Source organism: Neomonachus schauinslandi, chromosome 10, assembly GCF_002201575.2.
Source record: "Neomonachus schauinslandi chromosome 10, ASM220157v2, whole genome shotgun sequence".
NCBI lineage: Eukaryota > Metazoa > Chordata > Mammalia > Carnivora > Phocidae > Neomonachus > Neomonachus schauinslandi.
Window position 1 is genome coordinate 138303670 of NC_058412.1, and position 20268 is coordinate 138323937.

Consider the following 20268-nt stretch of genomic DNA (forward strand, 5'->3'; position numbering starts at 1 on the left):
TGGGAAATAACTTGTGCTTGGAACAAGTGAAGGGTTCTTAAAAATAAATCAGTGAAACACTGGGACGTGTCTCGTCTTTGCACCGATGAGTGGCCTGCCTTTGTGTGGTGAGGGACAGAAGGCCCTGGGGGCTGCTAGGAAGCCAAGTAGTAGCATGATCCCAGGTGATGCTGGGCTGTATGGGCATTGGTTCTCCATCTACAACACAGGGAGGGAGGCCATCAGAGAACCCACCTCTGAAGAACTCTCAGCTCTCTAGGAAGGAAAACAACGGACATCGAGTGGAGCTGGTTTTACCACAGCTCTGCCCAGACGCTTCCGAGGCAGCCACCACTGCTCCTTTCAAACAGCCCAGAAATCAAAGTCTCCCCGCTTCCTTGTTGATGTCCTACATCACCCTCTCACAGATTCATTCTCATATTAAAGAGCTAACCTGTTTTTCCTCCTATGGTTGAGCTTCCCCCCCCCCCTTTTAAAATCAAAGCTACAGGCACTGAAGAGAACTTCTCACTTATTGACCATTTGATGCAGATAAATTGCAAATGGAAAGGTGCTCAGCAAAATGAATGTCACAGCTGTTAGCTTCATCAATGGGAGCTCGTAGTTTGCAAGCAGCGCCCATTACGCATCCCTGCAACCCTCTCTATTCTGTGCTCTTTGAATAATTTATCTGCAGGAAATCCAAATTGCCAAGGCACGCTTTAACCTAGCAGAATGATTGCCAATTTCCTTGGGAAAACTGACAAAAAAAAAAAAAAAAAAAGGCTGTAGATTGCATTTCAGCTGAAAGCAGGCGCCTGGCAATCAGACGCATTAGCTCCATTGTGCGGCCTACATGGGAAGGCATTGCGCTTGGGCTCAGTGCAGATGACATTTGAAGGCTCATAAATGTAATGAAGTCCCTTTGACACCTGCCCCTCTCTTCACTTTAAATGTGAGTCATTGGTCCACGGGGAACCTCTGCTTTAAAAATAGAGATTATAGTAATTGTCTTCCGTGCTATTGGAAGGCTGTAATAAACGCACAGCCCCTGACACTGGGCTCTGCAGCCTGGGGTCGACAGGTTGCATAAATTACCCCAGGTTTTGGTTTTTCTTCCTTAAAAAATCACATAAATCGTTGTATGTTAGTGCCGCCTGTGGGGGAGGTTCACTTTGCAAATTTCATCTTCCTAATCGGGGGGATTCCCTTCCTATCCTTGGCGGGTCCTCTGTACCTCAGAGCTCAGACTTGTCTCTTGCAGGTCTCTGGGCTCTAAAGCCCACTTCTGTTGCCCTTCCTTCCTTTCTCCTGCTGCCTGGCCTGGCCTTTGACAAGCCTTGGTTATGGCCTGGGACAGATGGAATTGCTCCCTCCCCTTCCTGACCACAGGGACAGGTGGTGAGCCCTGTGGGGCTCATGGGACGCACAGGACACACCCTGCCAGAAAGAGGCCCCTCCCCACCTGGCCTCAGAGACAAGGAGCACTTCGGGGGTCCCACCTACCCCCTACCTCTTCATTACCTATCTGCCCGGATTTGTCATGGGTGACATAGGTCCAAGATTCTATGTGATGACCTATAGCCCCAGGGGGCATCCTGTCCTCGGGCTTCCCTGTGACCCTTGTCCCCAGGCTTCACCCTCCTGAGGGTTCTTCTTTGACTCCCTCACAGGACTATGTGGACAGTGTTCCCCATGGAAGTTGGTCAGGGGCAGGGAATGTGGGGGTGCACTGATGGGCTCAGGTGGGGTGGCCAGAGGAGGTGAGGGGTCTGCACCGTGTGGGGTGCCCTGTCCCCCTTGGGACGCCCCACTCACCCACTCCTGGGAGAAGTGACATCCCTGGGAGGGTGGCCCGTGTGTCCTGTCCAGATGGCCCCTTGGCTTGCATTCTTTTTTTTTTTTTTTTTAAAGATTTTTATTTATTTGACAGAGAGACAGTGAGAGAGGGAACACAAGCAGGGGGAGTGGCAGAGGGAGAAGCAGGCTCCCCGCGGAGCAGGGAGCCCGATGCTGGGCTCGATCCCAGGACCCCGGGATCATGACCTGAGCCGAAGGCAGACGCTTAACGACTGAGCCACCCAGGCGCCCCTTGGCTTGCATTCTTGCCCGAAGCTGGCTTCCACTTGAGACTGCTTCCCACGTCTAGAGCCACACTGTCCAGCACAACGGCCACGGGCCCGTGGCATGTGGCCAGCCGATCTCAGATGTGCTGTGAGTCCAGGAGACATGCAGGGTCTCTATGAGTTAGCACAAAACAGCATCCCACTCACAGTTTTTTTCATTGATTACTGTTGAAATGATAATGTTTTGGGTAGATTGGGCTAGGTAAGGGTTAGTACTAAAATCCACATCATGTGTCCTTTTACATTTGTAATGTGGCTGCCAGGACATTGAAAGCACTGTGCTGACTTGCGTTCTGTTCCCACTGGGTGGTGGTACCTCACTTCTGGGAACACACACTCTGTGAGCACGTCCCGTCTCATGTTAGGGATGGTCTGGTTCCTGAGCTCAGGCCGCCTGTTCCTGGGCTCCCTCCAGGATGGCACGTGGTAGAAATTGAAGTCATTCATTTTCTGGACACTTTGTGGAGGCCCGTTCGGGTCCCTTCCGTCTGTTTCTAAGAGGATGACCCTAGTGTGGTGGGGCACTCACTCCAGTGGGAAGCCAGGCCCTGGCGCCCAGCTGGTGACCTGCCATGAAGCATGAGCGGTTGGCACCCCCAAGTGAGCAGTGGGTGGTGCTCCTCAGCCTTGCCAGGAGACCATGTGCCAAGAATCCTACCATCCACGAGGATCCAGCAGGTGGGGCAGGGCTCTTGCTTGAGGTTCCTGTGGAGGTGGAAACGTGGGGGCAGTGCGAGGGCCAGGAGCAGGGCCGGGAACAGGGCCAGGAGCCGTGGTCTCCCCCCTGAAGCACCTGACCCAGGCCTGTTGCCCCCGGGGTCTCAGGTCTTTTCCTCCTGCGAGCCCACCCCTTGCCTTTCTGTGTCACAGATTCACCGTGGCCAGCTCAGCTGCAGGCCCTGCGCAGCCCTCTGGGGGTGGTTCTGTGTTTGGCCTCCGTTAACATCGCAGTTGTTCTTGCTTGCAGATGAGCTTAGAAAATGAGGATAAGCGGGCTCGCACGCGCTCCAAGGCCCTCCGAGGTGAGTGCCGCCCCCTCCCAGCAGTGAGTCCTAGGTCCTAAAGCAGCAAATGCTGCGTTGCTCAGGAAAGCAGAAGCCCACAGTGGTGGCCAGGCCCTGGGCGCTCCTTCCCTCCTACCTCCTGTGCACTTGGGCCCATGATGTCTGGTGCCTGAGAGGTCTGCTGTGGGGTCCAGACAAACCTGCCTGGGTGGAGGTGAGGAGGCAGACGGCTCCACAGAGTGGGGAAGGCAAAGCTCAGTCAGGAGACCTTTCTGTTTGGGGTTGAAATGCTGCCAGGCTTCTGCCACAGAATCCTGCCCTCCCAGGATGTCAGTCTTGGTGCTGAAGGGAACTGGCAGTGGGCTGGGGGGGATCCCTTAGCCGGCTCACCTCCCTGGCACCGTAAGCACACACTGGGCCATGGCTGCATGTCCCGTGCGTGGAGTGGCCAGAACGCTGAGCTTCTCGGGTGAGCGGCTCAGTTGGATGCCTGTGCATTTTTACCCCCAGTGGCCCCATCACCAGGGACCAGCCGCTTGGTTCTCTCCGTCCAGCTTCATCTGCTGGGTCACGTTTCCTGTCGGAAGCTGACTTCCAGCTGCAATTAGAGAACGAGATACTGTCCTGGCCCTGAAGGCCAGGAGAGCCGGCATTAGGTGGGGGCACCTGACCCACTCTGCAAAACCACCAGCCTCTCGCGGGGAGTCTGGTGCAAGCATCGGGGGAGAGGTGGCAGCTCACTCCACTGGACCCTGCGGGACATTCCAGGAGGTCAGGAAAGGATGGGGTTCAGTTTTCACTGGGGTTGCCTCTGCTTTTTTCCATCTGTGCAATGAGGACAATGTGCCTTTTCAGTTCGGACTCCCACATGTGTTTCCCTGTTTCTCTCTTTCTCTCACCCAGTGCCCCCAGAGCCCACAGGTGCCGACCTCAGGTAAGAAAGGCTTTCTGCTAGCACCCAGCATTGCGCATGCTTGTGACCCCCGAACACCCCAAATGTCCCACATGGGGCACTTTGTGTTGCCCACCTGTACTCCTGAACCCCTTTCCTCCTTGCCATGAGTCCCACTGTCTTCACCTTGCCTCTGCCCTCTCCCACCTCTGTCTCGGCCCTACCACGCAGCCAGCCTTGAGACAGGGGCACAGATGTGCTGGCCCCTGGTCACCACCAGGACCTGCCTGTCACCATGGTCCCCAGCCAACAACAAGGTGCTGTATTAGGGGGCTCTCACAAAGGCTTCTGTGTCTGGTGGCCGGAAGCCCCATTTGGCCAGAGATGAGAGAACAGGCTGCTGAGGTCCCTAGTCATCCATGGACTCCAGGTGCTGACAGTGGTTGGTGTGTTGGTGACCTCCAATGGCTGAGCTCTGTGACTTTGCAGATTCTAGGTCACATCTCACCAGGGATGAGCATCCTGAGGAGGAAGGGAGGACAGCCCACTGTAGGGATTGCTGGGTCCAAGCGGGAGGGGCCAGGTCGACTTGCCCTTACCTGCTGGCTTCTGTCCTGGGATTGGCCCCTGGAATTGGAGCGGGGGGTGACCAGAGAGAAAGCCCACCCAGGCTGGTGTGTCAGGGCTGTCCAAGAACCACCCACACGACCTTCGAACTTCAGGCTCTTGGTGCTGTTTTGCTTAGACAGTGCTGATGATGTCCAGTAACCGACAAGGAAAACCAGCCTCAGATCCCCCTGTTTTCTGAGGAGAGGGAGTGCCAGTGTATTCCTGCTCTAACAGGAAAGGAGAAAGGGAAGTGGTGCTCGTGGAGGGTCGCAGCGTGTCAGGTGGGCATCAGGGGCCCCCTTTAATTGTCACAAATTCCCCACAAGACGAAGCCAGGCTTGGACTGCAGCAGAGCCGACCTGCCAGAGGCTTGTCCTTGGGGGACAGAAGGGCTCCAAGCCCACCTTCTTTCCCACAGAGCACACCACAGAGCCCTCAGCCCCCAGCATCCCGAGACGGCTGGCAAGGGCTTCGTTGGTGTGGCGCTCTGCCCACGTGGAGGGGCCAAGAGGGACGACCACACCTCAGTGGGGTTTCTGTGAGCTTCTGGACTCCTAGCTGGGGACACACAGAACATTCCAGTTTCTGAGGGCCCTCTGCCCCCAGCCTGGAGTAGTCTTTCCTGTGACACTGCACGCATCTGGAGCTTCAGGGCTTCCTAATTCTCAGGGGGAAAGATTCTCACCAAACTGAAGAAGTCTGGGGCCAGGGCCGTCTCATTCTTCACCAGAGTTGTTGATGGCTGGTTTTTGCCAATCAGGACAGTGAGAGGAGCCCAGAGTGTCCCAACGTCCCTCTAACCTTTGAGGCTGTAAGTTAGGGACAGAAGGGAAGGGGCACAGAGGGAGGCCGGGTGCTCAGGCTTGTGACGGGCTCTACAGTGGCTGCACAGCCCAGTTTTGCTCTCAGGAGGCACTGCCTGGTGCTATTGTTATCTCATTGGTGAAGGGAAACCGAGGCTCGGAGGGTTCCAGTTTGAGCAGAAGAGCTGGATCAGACATGTACTGCTCAAAGCCCAAGCCCAGGTCAGAGGGCGCGAGGGTGAGGGTGGAAAGGCCAGTTGGAAGCTCTGCAGAACACGGTCCCTGGAAGGGAGGCGCCCTCTGACGGGTGGACCAGTGGATGCTCAAAGGGGCTGGGGACACCCGGAGGGGAGAGAAGGCTTCCAGGAGGAGGCGCCACTTCCCCTGGGCATGTGATGCTCAGCAGAGGACATCTTCAGGACAGTGAAGGGGAGGAGGCTGGGCATAGGACTCGAGGAAGCTCTGGGTTTTGGTAACAGCAATTAATTTTGGCAACAGATAAAGTTATGGAGGAACTTGCAAAGGCAGATCCAAAGAGCTTGCTCTCATAATTTTGAAATAGCAGAAGCAAAAATGACTCTGAAGATAGAATTGTTTTGAAATACTCTCAGAGAGGATCCAGCCATGAGAGGATTATATGAGCACCTTCAGTAATCGTGTGGTCTCAACCTACTTCCTCGGTAATGGTGAGACTGTTACAGTTTTTAATGGAGAAACTAGGGATGAATGCATTGACATTAATGTTTTAGCAACAAGATCTTCAACAATTCCTCAAGTTTTGGGGAATGGCTGCTTGGATTTGAGTGGAGTAGTCTATGCCAAAGAATCGCACATGTCCTGCCTGGAAGGTGCCTGTCACTCCTGTGTCCCCACGGCTCGCGGGCCGTGAGCTACGCCTGGGGCTGTGATCTGTGGTGCGCTCATGCTTCTCACTCCTTAGCTGCGCACATCAGCCCCAGGGGCACCTCTACGCCGTGAGGATGGACAGACACCGCAAGCCGGGCTGTCTTCCCCAGCTCACCGGTGCCTCTGCCCTGTCCCGGTGAGGCTTACACCGTGGGCGTCAGTGCAGGGAGAACATGACCTGGAGCAGGATGTCATGATGTTAGATAAATTTATGCAGAATCACTGGAAGGGAGAGCCGAGTTAGGGTGAAGCTCTACCGTGGGACTTGCTCCATGGATGAGGGACGGTTGCCTCCCTGTCCCAGAATTTGGCCACTGTCCCCTGCCCCAGTTTGTATTTTCCCCAGCTCAAGCAGGCTCCCAGGAAGCTGCTTGCTCTTGGGGTAGTGGCATGGTGGTTGTTAGGAGCTGAGCTGAGCAGGAGGCTGACCAGGAGCAATCAGGGCTCTGATTGCCTTCTCCCACCTCTGGAGTCCACGTTGCTTCTCTGTGCCCTGGATTTAACACCGAGTGCCCAAGAGATAGCAAACAGACCTGGTGGTTTTTCCTTTGCATCAGTGAATAACCGGTAGACACTTCCATTTGTGTCTTAGTCTGGGACCATCTGCTGCCACACAACCTTGTAGTGGCTCTTTCGGAGGTGTTGGCTAGTGGGAAGATGAGGCATCTGCCTCCTCTGCAGGTGCAAGCCGTCGGACCCCTTCCAGAGCACCTTCAGGGTTGTCTCCAAGTTCGAGGAGAGTTGCCCATCTGCCATACCTGCATCCGGGTTCCCTTACCTGAGGGCCTCCTCTGAGCCAGTGACCAGCTCCTGCCTAGGGGACAGATGGGAATGGAGGGGGGTCCTCCACCTGCCTCCAGGGGGCTGGAGGGAAGTCAGTCCCTTTGAGGGGTGGTAGCTGAGTTCAGGGCTCTGGCTGGGATTTGGTTCTTCCTGGCCTCGGCCTTGACTTCCCTTGACACCTGTTGTTTATGGTTAGATGCCCCAAAGCTGTCACCAGGACTCTGCCCCGTGCTGACTGTGAGCAGGCCCTCTGCAAGCCTCCCTGCCTATGTTCCTGTCTCTGCCACACCCAGGGAACTACATGGGGGAGTTCAGGGAGAAGGTTTGGCTGCATCTGCCTCCTCCCCCAGGCTGGGAAGAGGCTCCTGAGGTCTGGAACTGGTGCTGCTTCTTCACTTTGGCCCCGAGGGCCCTGGGGGCACCAGTGATGTCACCCTGGGCGCGCTTGTAGGGGAAACGGTGCGAACCGTGGGGCATTCGGCCAGGTCTCCCGTCGCCGCGTCGTGGAAAGCAGGAGTGCGGGGGCTCCAGCTTCTTCTCCCGCAGTGGTCCTCACCTGCTCCAGACGTGTGGGCTCTCGGCCTGTCCTGCTGCTGCCTGGGCTGGAGGCCAGGACTCTTGGGAACTGGTGGCTGGAGGTGTGGCTCGGAGCTGGTGACGTGTTTAGGGGCAGTGCCCGTGGCCTACAGGGCTCCACAGCAGCTGTTACGTAATTGCCTGGTTAACTCAGTGATTAATCGGCTAATTGGACCTCAGCTTCAAATCCCCAGTAACAAGGACCTTTTGTGAAGAGTCTCAAAGCTAGCTCTTGAGAGAGAGAAAGCAAGCGTGGGGCATCGATTTTAGTATAGACAGGCCCGGGGCAGCAGTAAGTCCTGTCTGTCTGGAAAGGAAATCCACAATAAAATGTGGCATGTCTTCCCTCCCTCTCCCCTTCCTCCCTCCCTTTCTTCTCTCTCTTCCCTTCCTCCTTTCCTTTCTTCCTTTTAAAATCATGAAAACCAGCCCTAAGATCAGCCATGGTGGCCCCAGCTTGGAGGGCTGCAGGGAGACCGCTGCTCCCGCCAGAAGCTGCTGTTGAGCTCAGGGTGGGTGGGGCTCTGCCTCCATCGACTGTCCTGTTTCTCCCTGACCCGTCCATGAGTCAGATGAGCCCCACAGTGCATTGCAGTCAGGCCCGTGATCAATCAAATTAGAAACCATCAGACGTGTCTACCCAGAGGTCAAGGGCCTTGCCCCTCCTGGGGCCCACCCTGTTCTTCCCTCGCAGGATCTGGGAGAGCCTGATCTGAGGTGGGGAGCTCAGACCCTGTGATGCCAATCCTGTTAAAAACAAGGTCTTCCCATCTTGGGCACCTTGGGATGGCCCCTCCAAAGAGGGGGCACCAGTGATGGGAAGAGGTTCCCATGTGTTCTGCCATTTCTCTGGGCATTAGCTTGCCACTCTGGAACAGGAGGTGATGTCCGCTTCTTGCTGTCTGTGGTCCGTGGACGTGCCCAGCAGCCCACAGGATCTTGGCCTTGCATGGAGTGGACTCCAGGATTGGGTGGCATACCCTGTGCCCATGATCAGAAGTTTCCAGGGCTTTCTGTGGTTTGGTTCAGTGGGGAGACAGATGACAGTGGAGGGTGAGGAACTCCTGGGGGCCTCGCCTTCATCCCCGTGCAGCTCCCCCAGCCACGTCTATGGGTAGCCCTTGGGTCATCAGCCCACCTGGCCTCACCACCCTGTACCAGGCTGCTGGTTCTGGAGGAGTCCTGTAGCTTGGGCCAGGCCTGCATGTCTACATTGAGCCGTTCCTGCCTGGAGGCACCTGCTCACTCTGCCAGGCCAAGGGTGTGCCTGGCAGGGGCTGCAGGCCTCAAAGCACCAGAGATGGCCTGCTTTGCCCTCGGGCCAGCCTCAGGTGCTGGTTCTGGGCGCTCCACAGAGCTTCCTGTTTCCCAGCTGCTTGGAAGCCTGACGGCAGTTTGCCAGCAGTGGGAAAGACTTATCCACAGAGAAAAGAAGCCGTCTAGGAGACACCGATGTTGGAAGTCTTGATCTCATACATACAGATCTTTAATTAAACACACTCATAAAATTGTAATGAGTCATTCGTTTATTTAAATGGGGTGAGATATTTCATTAATTTTTAGTGAACTGCAAGCAGCCATTCTGAGATGCACTGTTTGGAGACAATCTCCTGCTCCCCAGGGTGAGGGTCTGGGGTGGGCGGGTCCTTCCCCCAAGTGACCACCCCTGCTTGCCTCCCCCCAGCTGCCCCACCCCAGGATGTACTGGCTCAGGACACATCCGGGGCAAGTACTCCAGGCACCGCAGGTAAGGAGGTTCCTGGGAGAGAGGTTGGGCTGTGAGGTGTTGGAGCCCCTCTCCCTCTCTGGGCCCTTTTGTAGATCTAGAACATTTCAACTGTGCCTGCGGCTGCTGAGGCCAACAGGGCCATGGCGTGTCAACCCGGGGTCTCTCTGTTGGGGCCTGCAAGGCTGGATGAGTCCGTGGGGCAGAGCTCAGAGCAGACCTGCCACGCATCGGGGTGACCCCAATCAGCTGCCACTTGGTCGTCACTGTTCTCATCCTGGGGGGGGTGGCCGTTTAGCTTGACTGCGGGTGGGTGAGGGTGTGCAGGGTCTGGAGGTGGAGAAGGAAGGGCCCAGGGCATCCTGATGGCCTGCTTGGTGGGAGGAAGTGGGCTGGGTCTGACAGAGCACCAGTGCCCTCCTCTTCCCCACAGGGGGAATGGTGTGGACAGAGCCTCTGAAGTTAGGTCTTTTGAGAGAAGAACAAGATGTAATTTAAAGCACATCACGAGTTTTTGACGTGGACAGTTCATGTAAATTGTTAAGCACATCAACCTGCCTGTTGTGAATGTGGGGCTTTTAACTGAGGGATAGTGATGAGATGTAAAGACAAGCTTTCACAACAGGGAGCGTGGCTGCCGAGGGTGGAGAGCGGGCGGAAGGACTCCCAGAGAGTGTTGACAGGGTGGCCCTGGTCCCCTTCCTCCCAGTTTGCAGAGCTGCCCTCTGGCCAAGAAGAGGAAGCTGGAGGGGGCCCAGGCCGAGCACCTGGCATCCACGCGGAAGTCCCACCCCCTGAAGCTGGCTCTGGACGAGGGCTACAGCGTGGACACCGATGGCAGTGAGGACGCCGAGGTGAAGGACGCCTCTGTTTCAGATGAATCGGAAGGAACTCTGGAGGAGGACGAGGCTGAAATGTCAGGACAGGAGGAGATTCATCGTCCTGAGCCAGCTGAAGGTGCTTTGTGGCTCTTTCTCCCCCGAAATAAAGGGCGCTTAGTGTGGCCCTGGAGAATCGCAGCCTGTGAGTGGGGAGGGGGCCCCATTCCGAGTCAGTGAAAGGGCCGCCGAGGAAGCCCTTCCTGAGAACAAGCGAGGTCTTGTCCTGACATTTGTTGGGGCTTCCTGGAGAGGGGCTGGTACAGGGCGTTTGAGGGGCCTGTGGGCGCATCTCTGTGAACACTGTGTGTGTGAGTGTGGATGTGTGTCTGTGTGCATGGGAAAGATGGATGGACAGATGGACATGGGCTGTGCGTCCGTGCATGGGGGGAGGGGGTCTCAGACAGACCCCCCCCCGCTCCACTTGGCCCCAGGGAAGAGCAGCTGGGGGTGGGGGTGAGGGGTCTGCTTGGCATCAGGTGAGACTGTTTGGGGGCATCCAGGGAAGCCTGGGGTGGGATGGGGAACCGAAGGGATTCCCTGATGCACTTTCTTCCCTGGGGGGGGGGCACCCAGACTTTGGCAAATGCTGGTGTAAAAGTGGCCCAGGTTCTGGAGGGAAGTGTCCATGTGCCCCCCAGTCTGGCAGACTTCAGAGTCCTGAGGGTGTGACTGAGACCTGAGGTCCCAACGCCCCAGGGCCCCCAAGGTGCTTGTGTCTTTTGACCTTGCAGGGTCTGAGATGGATTTTTATTTCATTTAGGAGCCAATCCTTAGGGAGAGTCCTCGCACTTGCTTCCCTCCTGGGGGTCTCTGGTTATGCTTGAAGTGGTGTGTGGCCCCATGGGCTCTAGGGAGAAAGGACTAGCTTGCCTGCTTTCTTACAGAGGAGGGAGTTTGGGGTTTGGGCACCAGCCCCGGCTGGTCCCCTCCTGGAATGGGCGGACGGCAAGGCCCACTCCTGCACCCTGGGCGTCCTTGTCGGCCATCCCACAGGGCCTGTGTGTGGTGAGCACCCACTGCAACATAGTCATGGCAGTTAAGAGGTATAAAGCATAAATTCGTTTTCTGCTTTGCGTTCGTGAAGCAATTTTTAAAATCCGTTGTATTCTTTAAGTTCCATTTTATGAAATGCAGGTTTACCTGATTTGAGAAAGTAGCCCTAAAGGGGAGGACCATTAGTGAGGAATATCAGAGTATTTCTCAGCTTCAAACACAGTGGTGACTCTACTCCTTCTCCCCCTAAAACAAGTTCGTGGCGTCTCCAAGTTCCAGGCAGCCGACACATTTTCCTCCCCGGGGGTTTTGTGTTCCCCAGGCTGTGTCGGGGCAGGGTGCCCCTTGTGCTCCTCTCACGCCTTTCTGATTCTGTGCAGGAAGGGCCCCTGTCAAGCCCCACTTCGGACCCAAGCCCGTCAGCAGCTCCGCGGGCCCCGCCAAGGGCAGCTACAGCAGCTACCAGGAGATCATCGCCACTTCGCTCTTAAACCTGGGCCAAATCGCTGTAGATACCCTAGTTGGGGAGGACTTGGACCAGGTGGCCAAGCCGGGCCCAGGTGTTGTGCACCTGGTTCAGGAGGAGGCTGAGGAAGGGGCCACCAGTGATGAGGGCGAGAAGGACGTGTTCCTCCCCCCAGAGGATACAGGGGAAGTCGTGGGAGTCACCAGGGAGCGCTCCCAGGAGCAGCTCTGTCCCCAGTCCGTGGAGGGTGTGGCCAGTGAGGAGTCCAGCAAGATGAAAGTCGCCCCGGGTGATGAGGAGGAGGAGGAAGAGGAGGAGGAGGAGGAGGAGGAAGAGGAGGAGGAGGAGGAGGTAGCCGCTCCTGAGGTCATCTGCCAGGAGGATGCCCCCCTTGCCCCCACCCAGAAGGCCCCCGAACTCCGGCATCCGGCCTCTCCCAGCCCCAAGCCCGAGTACTCTGTCATAGTGGAGGTGCACTCTGACGACGGCAAGGACGAAGACTCGCGCTCCCAGAAGTCTGCGGTCACGGACGAGTCGGAGATGTATGACATGATGACACGTGGGAACCTGGGCCTCCTGGAGCAGGCTATTGCCCTGAAGGCTGAGCAGGTACAAGCCATCTGCGAGCCAGGCTGCCCACCCACCGAGCAGGGCCAGCTGGGCCCCGGTGAGCCTGGGAAGGCGGTGAGGCCCCTGGATGCTGCCCGGAAGAACTACTGCAGCAAAGGTAGGGCTGGCGGCCGGGCCCTGCACACCCATCCTTCTTCCCTCCATCCAGAGATGGGTAGCGCCTCCCTGTCCCCACTGGGCATGGAGAAGCAGGCTGAGTGAGAGGCATGGCCAGAGGCCCTTACAGACTGGAGGCAGGGCTGGCAGGGGCAGACAAAGGACAAACATACACACAGCCACAGACTGGCTGTTGGTACTGAGGAAACGGGCTCACACTGCTCACATAGGGTGATCCAGAGAGAGAAGCAGAGCTCCAGGTGGGAGGAGGAGGGTGGGAGGGACAGTGAGCTGGTTCCGGGAGCACAGCCACAGCCCGGGGGGCCTGCGTGGTCATGGAGAGACACAGGCAGACCCTGGGAGGACATATCTGGGTCATGGAGAGAGCTGAGTGAGCTCTGGGGAAGCCCAGTCGGTAGGTAGGTGGGGACACAGGGCACAGATTTCCTGGGGATACTCACATGAGACAGGCTTGGGGCAGATACTGAGGGACACAGCTGAGGGGACACAGATGAGGACATTGTTTCAACCAGATGAGGACATTGATAGCTGTCAAGGGGACCCCCTTTTAGGGTGGCACAGATATGGGGGACAGCTGCTTGAGAGTTCAATTCAGACCGGCAAGGTCTTGAGGGGACACAGATGCACGGAGACCCAAGTAAAGGTGACAAAATTTAGGACAGGTGTTGGGGCCTGTGTGGGGTATCAGTCTGCAGGTGGCGGGCTTGGGGCTCACAGATCAGGGCAGACATCGCTGGGACACTGTTGAGGAGTGCATGGCTGGGGGACACAGGCAGAGTGACAGCCCCAGGCCCAGGTGTTTGGGGGACTCAGACCTGTGGGAACAGACGTTGGGGGCCCTGCCTTCAGGGATAGAGTTGAGGGCATGGACCCAGGGGACAGAGCCTCAGGGTGAGGCAGATGGCCGGGCTGGAAGCACCGGGCAGTGGGAGAGACAAGGCTCACACCAAGGGACTGATGCAGCGTGAGCCCCAGACAGGGTCTGTGTGGTGGCAATGGCAGTTCAGGAAGCAGGCGTTGCGGAAGGGTTGGTGATGACCCTGCCTGCTGGGTTGGGGAACGTCCAACTTCCTGCCCGTTTGAACGTGGAGATGCAGAGCCAGGGGTCCTGCACTTCAGAACCCCCTTGGGTTTCTGCCTTGCCTAGGGTGGGAGTTCTGAGTGCGGCTGTGTGACTTCTGCATTCTCCCAGAGGCGACGGCTCCACCTAGGAATTTCTCTGGGACATCGGCTCTGCTCTGGGCATCATCCGTGTCCTGACAGATGTTCTCTGACAGGTGTTCTTTTCTGGCCCTCACACCCAGTAGTGACATCTCCTGGCCCAGGAGGCTAGATGAGGTCAGCGACTGAGATTTGAGTTGAAATTTCTGCCCATGCGTTTATTAGTCACGCGGCTGTTGGCAAGTTAACTTCTTGTCCTCCTCGTTTTGTTAAATCCAAATCCAAATCCCGGCAAGGAACTTGTCCCATTTTTCACGACTCTGTGCAGAGGCTGGACCTCTAGGCATGGGGGCTCTTGGAGGCATGACCCCCACACTGAAGCCAGCGGGATTCACACAGTATCAACAGGAGCAGGGATAGAGGGCGCCGGCTGCCACCTGGGTCCTCCTCTTTAAAATGACGCACATCCTGTTATGTGGGACAACTTTCCATGAGGACGGCTGATGTAGACCAGCTTCCCCAGAACTATCCAGCCCCGGTCCCTCCCGGGCTCTTGGGCAGTCTGGCCACTCTCTTCTGGACAGCGTGAATGACGAACCATGGCTGTCCCGTCCTCCTCCCCAACTTGCCACCCACAACGCTGCTTTCTGGCTACTCTCTAACTGATGTGTCTTGTGTGTTTAGATCCCTCAAGAGCTGAGAAGCGCGAGATCAAGTGTCCAACACCAGGCTGTGACGGCACTGGCCACGTTACAGGGCTGTACCCTCACCACCGAAGCCTGTCTGGTTGCCCCCACAAGGACAGGATCCCCCCGGAGAGTGAGTAGCTGTGCATAGCTCAGGCCGTCTCTGCTGCTTGGATGGTGTTCACATGGAGGAGGAGTCACCCAGGGCCCTGTCCCTTTCTGATTGGCAGATGCCCAAACTTGAGTCCTACGAGGCTGGTGACATGGAGTGTGCCCAGTTACCCACCTTGAGAGAGCAGCCCGTGTCAGGGCCCCCAGGAGGCCTGCGAGGGAAGAGCCAGCCTCCTGTGCTCCGAAGGGCACAAGGAGAGAGCCTGTCCTCACTTCTGGCTAGAGGCAGTGCTTGTGAACATGCATTTCAAAGGCAAATCACAGAACAACCAGAGGGTTTGAGGCCAAGTTGGTTTCTGCCCCAGGGAGGCAGGGGGCCACAGTGGGAGGGAGCACAGCCTGACAGGGCTGAGGCTTGCGGGCCCTCCCGGGTTGCTGCTAGAAGCTGCCGTCCTCCTACAAAGTTGCAGACTTCAGATGGGGCTCCTACGTCTTCCTGGGCTGTGCTCACCTGTCCCTCCCTCTGGTTCTCTTACAGTCTTGGCTATGCATGAGAATGTGCTCAAGTGCCCGACTCCTGGCTGTACAGGCCAAGGCCACGTGAACAGCAACCGCAACACGCACAGAAGGTACTGAGGGGAGCCAGGCATGGCGAGGGCCGTGGTGGGGTGGGCTGGGCCTCGTGTGTGTGCCCCGGCTTGGGATGGGTGCCAGGTCAGGGCAGGCCTCTTGGTGGGGGGTCAGAGGTCTGGTCCCTGTTGGGGGGTTTCCTTAGAGACCAGAGGGCAGCTGGAGGGATGGGTATATGCCCTTCAGAGAGGCCTCCTGCCCTTGGGGAAAGCCAGGTGCAGGCTGTGAGTCCTGCTGATGTTTGGGGAGCCTCTGCACACTGACTTTTGCTCATGGCGGGCCTCTGCCGGCCAGGACCAAGCTCTGGGCTAGACTGTGGGTGCCACGGCCCAGATAGACATGAGACTCCTGGGAGGCACTCAAGGTTTAGCTCTCTGCCATCTTGCACAGTGAGAGGTGACCATATTCCTCACGCTTGCCCGGAGCCCCTTGGGTACCGTGGCTGTGATGGGATGTCCTTGCAAAGGCTGCTAGAGCTTTTGAGACCCCTTCATTGAGAAGAGGCTAGATTCCTGAGTGGGGTTGGGACTGTCACCTCGCCAGCAGTCAGTCAGCTTAATTCTGACAGGTGAAGTTGCTCCCTTGATGTATTAGACGGGGTCCTTTCCTGGGAGGGGCCTGGGCCTCCAGGGTCAGCACCCAGGTTGTGTGGCCTGTGGGGCCCTGGGCTTCCCCGGGTTGGCTGATGGGGCGAGAGCCAGAGGCAGGTCCCGAGGGCAGCTCCAGTCAGCAGTGAGGGGAGGGCAGGGAGGTGATCCGCAGGCCCATTGCCCAGACCTGCCCAGAGGAGGTGCCTTTGCCCAAAGCTGTGAAGGCATTTAGGATATATTTGGTCTTTGTGTGTCATTGCTTGGAGTTTCCCCGGACAGAAACTGACTGTGCAGCTGCTGTTTGCGGGCTCGAGGACAGAGTGAGAGAGACACTCTGGCTGGTGCTTCCGGGGTCCCTGGCTTGGACAGGCAGGGTCTGGAGGAGAGGGCTTAGCTGTCCTCTTTGCCTTTTCTCTAGTTTGTCTGGGTGTCCCATCGCTGCTGCTGAAAAATTAGCCAAATCTCATGAGAAGCAACAGCCTCAAACGGGAGATCCTTCCAAGAATAGCTCCAGTTCAGACAGGATCCTCAGGTGAGTGAAATGAGTCACAGAACTGAAGGCGCCTGCCTCCCCAAGTCCTGCAGGGGTCTTCCCAGTGTCTCTGGGACTGCATGTGCCCTTGTGTGTGTGTGCGTGCACGCGTGTGCATGCGTGTGCTGATGCCCCGAGTTGCCCTGGGGACCTCCCGGGGGCAGAGCTGCAGGGTAGTTTTTGGGGCGCACAGAACAGAGTCTGACGTCTGCTGCACTCACCAGTGTTTCGGCTGTGGCGTGAACACCCACGAAGCCGCCCCTGCCCTGCTCTCCCCAAAGGCATCTGATCTCACCGCTTGAGATTGCTCAGGGCTTTGTTTGTGGAGATGCTGTCCTGTCTCAAGAGAGCAGGCTACACCAGCTGAGGGCCACTGCCGCCCAGACGCACCAGGAGCTGCTCCTTCCTGGCTGTCCTGTCTACACCTCCCTCACCCCGGGGAAGGGCCCGAAACCGAGGGAGAGGAGTGGGTACATGGGGTGCCCTTCAGAGCATTGCCTGCTTGGGGCCCCAGAGGTTCTGAGGCAGGACATATGGCAGCAATAAGGGGGCTTCTGAAAGGCCATACGGAATGCATCTGCTTAGCACTCCCGCCACCCAGGTGAGTCTGTGAAGTAGGTGCCACATGAAGGCCCGAGTCTCAGGACCTTGCCCAAGGCTGCAGTTACCGGCTGGGGGACCTGGCACTGGCCCCCGGCCAGCCCACCCTCCGAGTCTTGCTCTTGGCAAGCGGGGTGACTCCCTACCTACTGCCCGTACTCGGTGGACAATCTGCTTCCTGTCTCTCTCAGGGACTCGGACTCACATAAGTCTTCCCCTTCCCCAGTTTTCCAGACCCCAGCCCCATGTCTGCCTCTCAAAGGAGAATGTGGGAGGCAAGGGCCGTTGTCAGGCAGTCACGAACGTGGGCAATAGCATGGACCCTGGTCTGGAGGGAGGCCCACCTCCTTTCAGGGCCCACCCAACCCCCTGTCCCTTCCCTGGCATGTGCCTGCCAAAGTCTCAACCAGGGAACCCGGCCACCCACCTGGGCTTGCTCTGCAGGTCCCCTGCGAGGGGTCTCTGGGTGGGGCCAGAGCCAAGGCCTCACCCTCCTGCACTCCCATTCATGGGTGCCTTCAGCCCTGTATGTCCAGTTGGCTCCTTTCCACCTGCTGGCTATTGGGATGGTTGGAAGCTGCTTCTTACTTTTACCCTATAACTGTTCCTTCTAGCTTCCTGTCCATTACTAATCCAGGTCTTTTCCTGACTTGATCTAAGTCACTGGTAAAATGTCAAACCAGCAGGCAGGTGAGGCCCCGTGAGCCCAGGGTTGGGGGCAAAGAGGCTCCAACACGGTGGCTGTGCTCCTGGGAATTGGACCTCCATTTGTTTGCCTGTGAAAGTGGACAACAGTGTTATCTTGTGGACTTCACAAATATCTCATGAGGCTTGAACAAGATGGTGACATTTTGCTTCCCCAGGCCCTTGGTGACGAGCCTCAAATGGTATCGATTGAGGCCAGGATGCAGGAGCCTTGTGTTCAGGTTCTGTTTATTCGTTGTGACCACGTTTCTGAGGGTCATGCCCTGGGGTGTGGGGTGAGTCTTTGCAAACCTCTGTTGGCATCACAGATGCTAAGTCTGCTGCGGGATGGAGCCCTGGTCAAGGAAGCCAACAAAACGTGGCACCAATATTAAGTTCAGGGTTCTTTTCTCCCCTGGGCGGAGCCTGAGCACTGTTCCGGAACTTCTTCAGATGCTGCCTGGCCCTCCTTGGGGGGAGAATGCTTGTGCTTGGGGGCATCTGCTTTTCCAAGGTCCAGGCTCAGAGCTGATTTCCTCATGGTTGCGGGATCTGTCAGTGGGCTCCTGTTCTTACAGCACTCGGCATCTTGGAGACCTTACCGTCCACCCCTTCTTAATTCCAGACTGCAGTCATTGCTTGGTTCAGAGTCAGGAGTAAAGAGAGCTTGGGGTGTCCTCCCAGGCTCTCCTCCTCCTTCCCTTGTCTCTGCGCTGACCATCACAGAAGCCTGTCCACACCTGTGGGGGCCATTCCCCGCCTGGCTGGTCTTCCTGCCCTGGCTCCTGTGCTGTCCTCCCAGCCTCTCCTCCTTCCCTTGTCTCCGCGCTGACCATCCTCCTCCTTCCCTTGTCTCCGCGCTGACCGCCCTCCTCCTCCCCTTGTCTCCGCGCTGACCGCCCTCCTCCTCCCCTTGTCTCCGCGCTGACCGTCCTCCTCCTCCCCTTGTCTCCGCGCTGACCGCCCTCCTCCTTCCCTTGTCTCTGCGCTGACCATCACAGAAGCCTGTCCACACCTTATGTGGGGGCCATTCCCCGCCTGGCTGGTCTTCCTACCCTGGCCCTTGTGCTGTCTGGGCTGGTGTCTCTGTGCTCTCTCTCATGCATTTACAACGCTGAGCTCTTCCAAGGGCTTCGGTGACAGTGAACCAATGCTTGCAGTGACCTTTTCATCTGCTCTCAACCCTCTCAGCCCCCCTGGGGCTCTTCTCCACCGACTTCAAGCAGAGAATAGTGGAGGGCTGAGCCCCTGGCCCATGAAGAGCTGACCTTATGTGGGGGCCCTCCCTGAGCCTGGTCCTCAGAAGTACCCATGTCCCCTCTGGATGCCCCATCTCCTTCCTCACTGGGCAGCTGTGTTATTGCACCAGGAGAATTCTGTCTAGGGATGGCTGGCCACTTTCTGAGGGATGCTCCTGGAGGCCTGCCTGCTAAGGGCTCACACTGCTGGTAGCAGAGCTGTTTGAAACATGCCCTCCTAAGTTCTGGGGGAACGTCTAAGGCCCTCCCTCTTCTTCTGGTCTGCAAGGACACATGCCATCGTTTCTTCAAGGCCTCTATTGCTTGCTCCCTACAGGCAGTTCTTTCTCATACAGAGCAGGCCCCAGACACCCATTAGTGGTGGGACATGGGGGAGGGTCTCTGTGCACACAGGGCTCTGAGGGTTTCCTGCCCAGGCTGTAGGATGGGGCTTGGGATCCCTGGGCCCTGTCCTCATGGTTCTGCACCTCTGTCCTGCACCTCAGGCCTATGTGCTTCGTGAAGCAGCTTGAAGTCCCTCCGTACGGAAGCTACCGCCCTAGTGTGACCCCTGCCACACCCAGGGCCAACCTGGCCAAGGAGCTGGAGAAGTTCTCCAAGGTCACCTTTGACTACGCAAGTTTTGACGCTCAGGTTTTTGGCAAACGCATGCTTGCCCCAAAGATTCAGACCAGCGAAACCTCACCTAAAGCCTTTAAATGTAAGTTGGGGAGATCTACTCCTGGGAGGTGTAGGGTTTGGGAGACGGGGGAGGAAGGACCCCCCCTCGCCAGAAGCATGTAGGGAATCTCTCCTCCGGGGGTACCTGGCCATCCCAATGTCTACCATGGTGGCTTTCCCGGAGTCTGTATCTTGCCCATGTTACTGCCGCCATGTTCCCCATCAAGCGTGATGTACCTCTTCACCATTTGTGAAACAAAACCTAGGTTCTTTGTGGTGTGCATGTCCAAAGGCTTAAGAATAGCTTCCCTGATGTGGTCCACCCTGTGGGGGCTCAGACAACCACTATGCTGAGCCTAGGTACCCTGACAGAGAAGCTCTTTGCCTTCCTGCAAGCGGACCATCTTGCTGGATAGTGTGTTGTGATATTAGCCACAAGTTTTCTGGGTACTTGTACTAACAAAATGCATTCCAAGAACAACCCTTCCTGCCTGTTTTGGTCACTGAATATATACCAGTCTGTGGTTTGCAAGCCCATTAGCCCTGGAAACACATATGAAATGGAAAATCACCCCAGTTTACCCGTGAGGTAGGAACTGGCCTCTCCCAGTGGGTGTTTGGCCCTCAAATACAGCAGTGAGGAATTTCTGTCATGTTAATAATGGAAACACTAAGTGATGACACTTGGAAGAGCTCAGCGTTGTAAATGCATGAGAGAGAGCACAGAGACACCAGCCCAGACAGCACAAGGGCCAGGGCAGGAAGACCAGCCAGGCGGGGAACGGCCCCCACACAGGTGTGGACAGGCTTCTGTGATGGTCAGCGCGGAGACAAGGGAAGGAGGAGGGCGGTCAGCGCGGAGAC

General features: G+C 57.1%; 1 protein-coding gene across 1 annotated transcript in view; it reads left to right on the forward strand.

The window, feature by feature from the left end:
* Window positions 1-3072: 3072 nt before the first annotated feature.
* Window positions 3073-20268, forward strand: part of MYT1 (myelin transcription factor 1) — a 37345-nt gene continuing 20149 nt past the window's right edge. The window contains exons 1-9 of the mRNA XM_021677747.2: window positions 3073-3127; window positions 4013-4043; window positions 9363-9425; window positions 10114-10361; window positions 11659-12471; window positions 14337-14471; window positions 14988-15078; window positions 16088-16201; window positions 19230-19444. Coding sequence (XP_021533422.2) covers window positions 3073-3127; window positions 4013-4043; window positions 9363-9425; window positions 10114-10361; window positions 11659-12471; window positions 14337-14471; window positions 14988-15078; window positions 16088-16201; window positions 19230-19444 — 1765 coding nt within the window. The remainder of the gene's footprint in view (window positions 3128-4012; window positions 4044-9362; window positions 9426-10113; window positions 10362-11658; window positions 12472-14336; window positions 14472-14987; window positions 15079-16087; window positions 16202-19229; window positions 19445-20268) is intronic.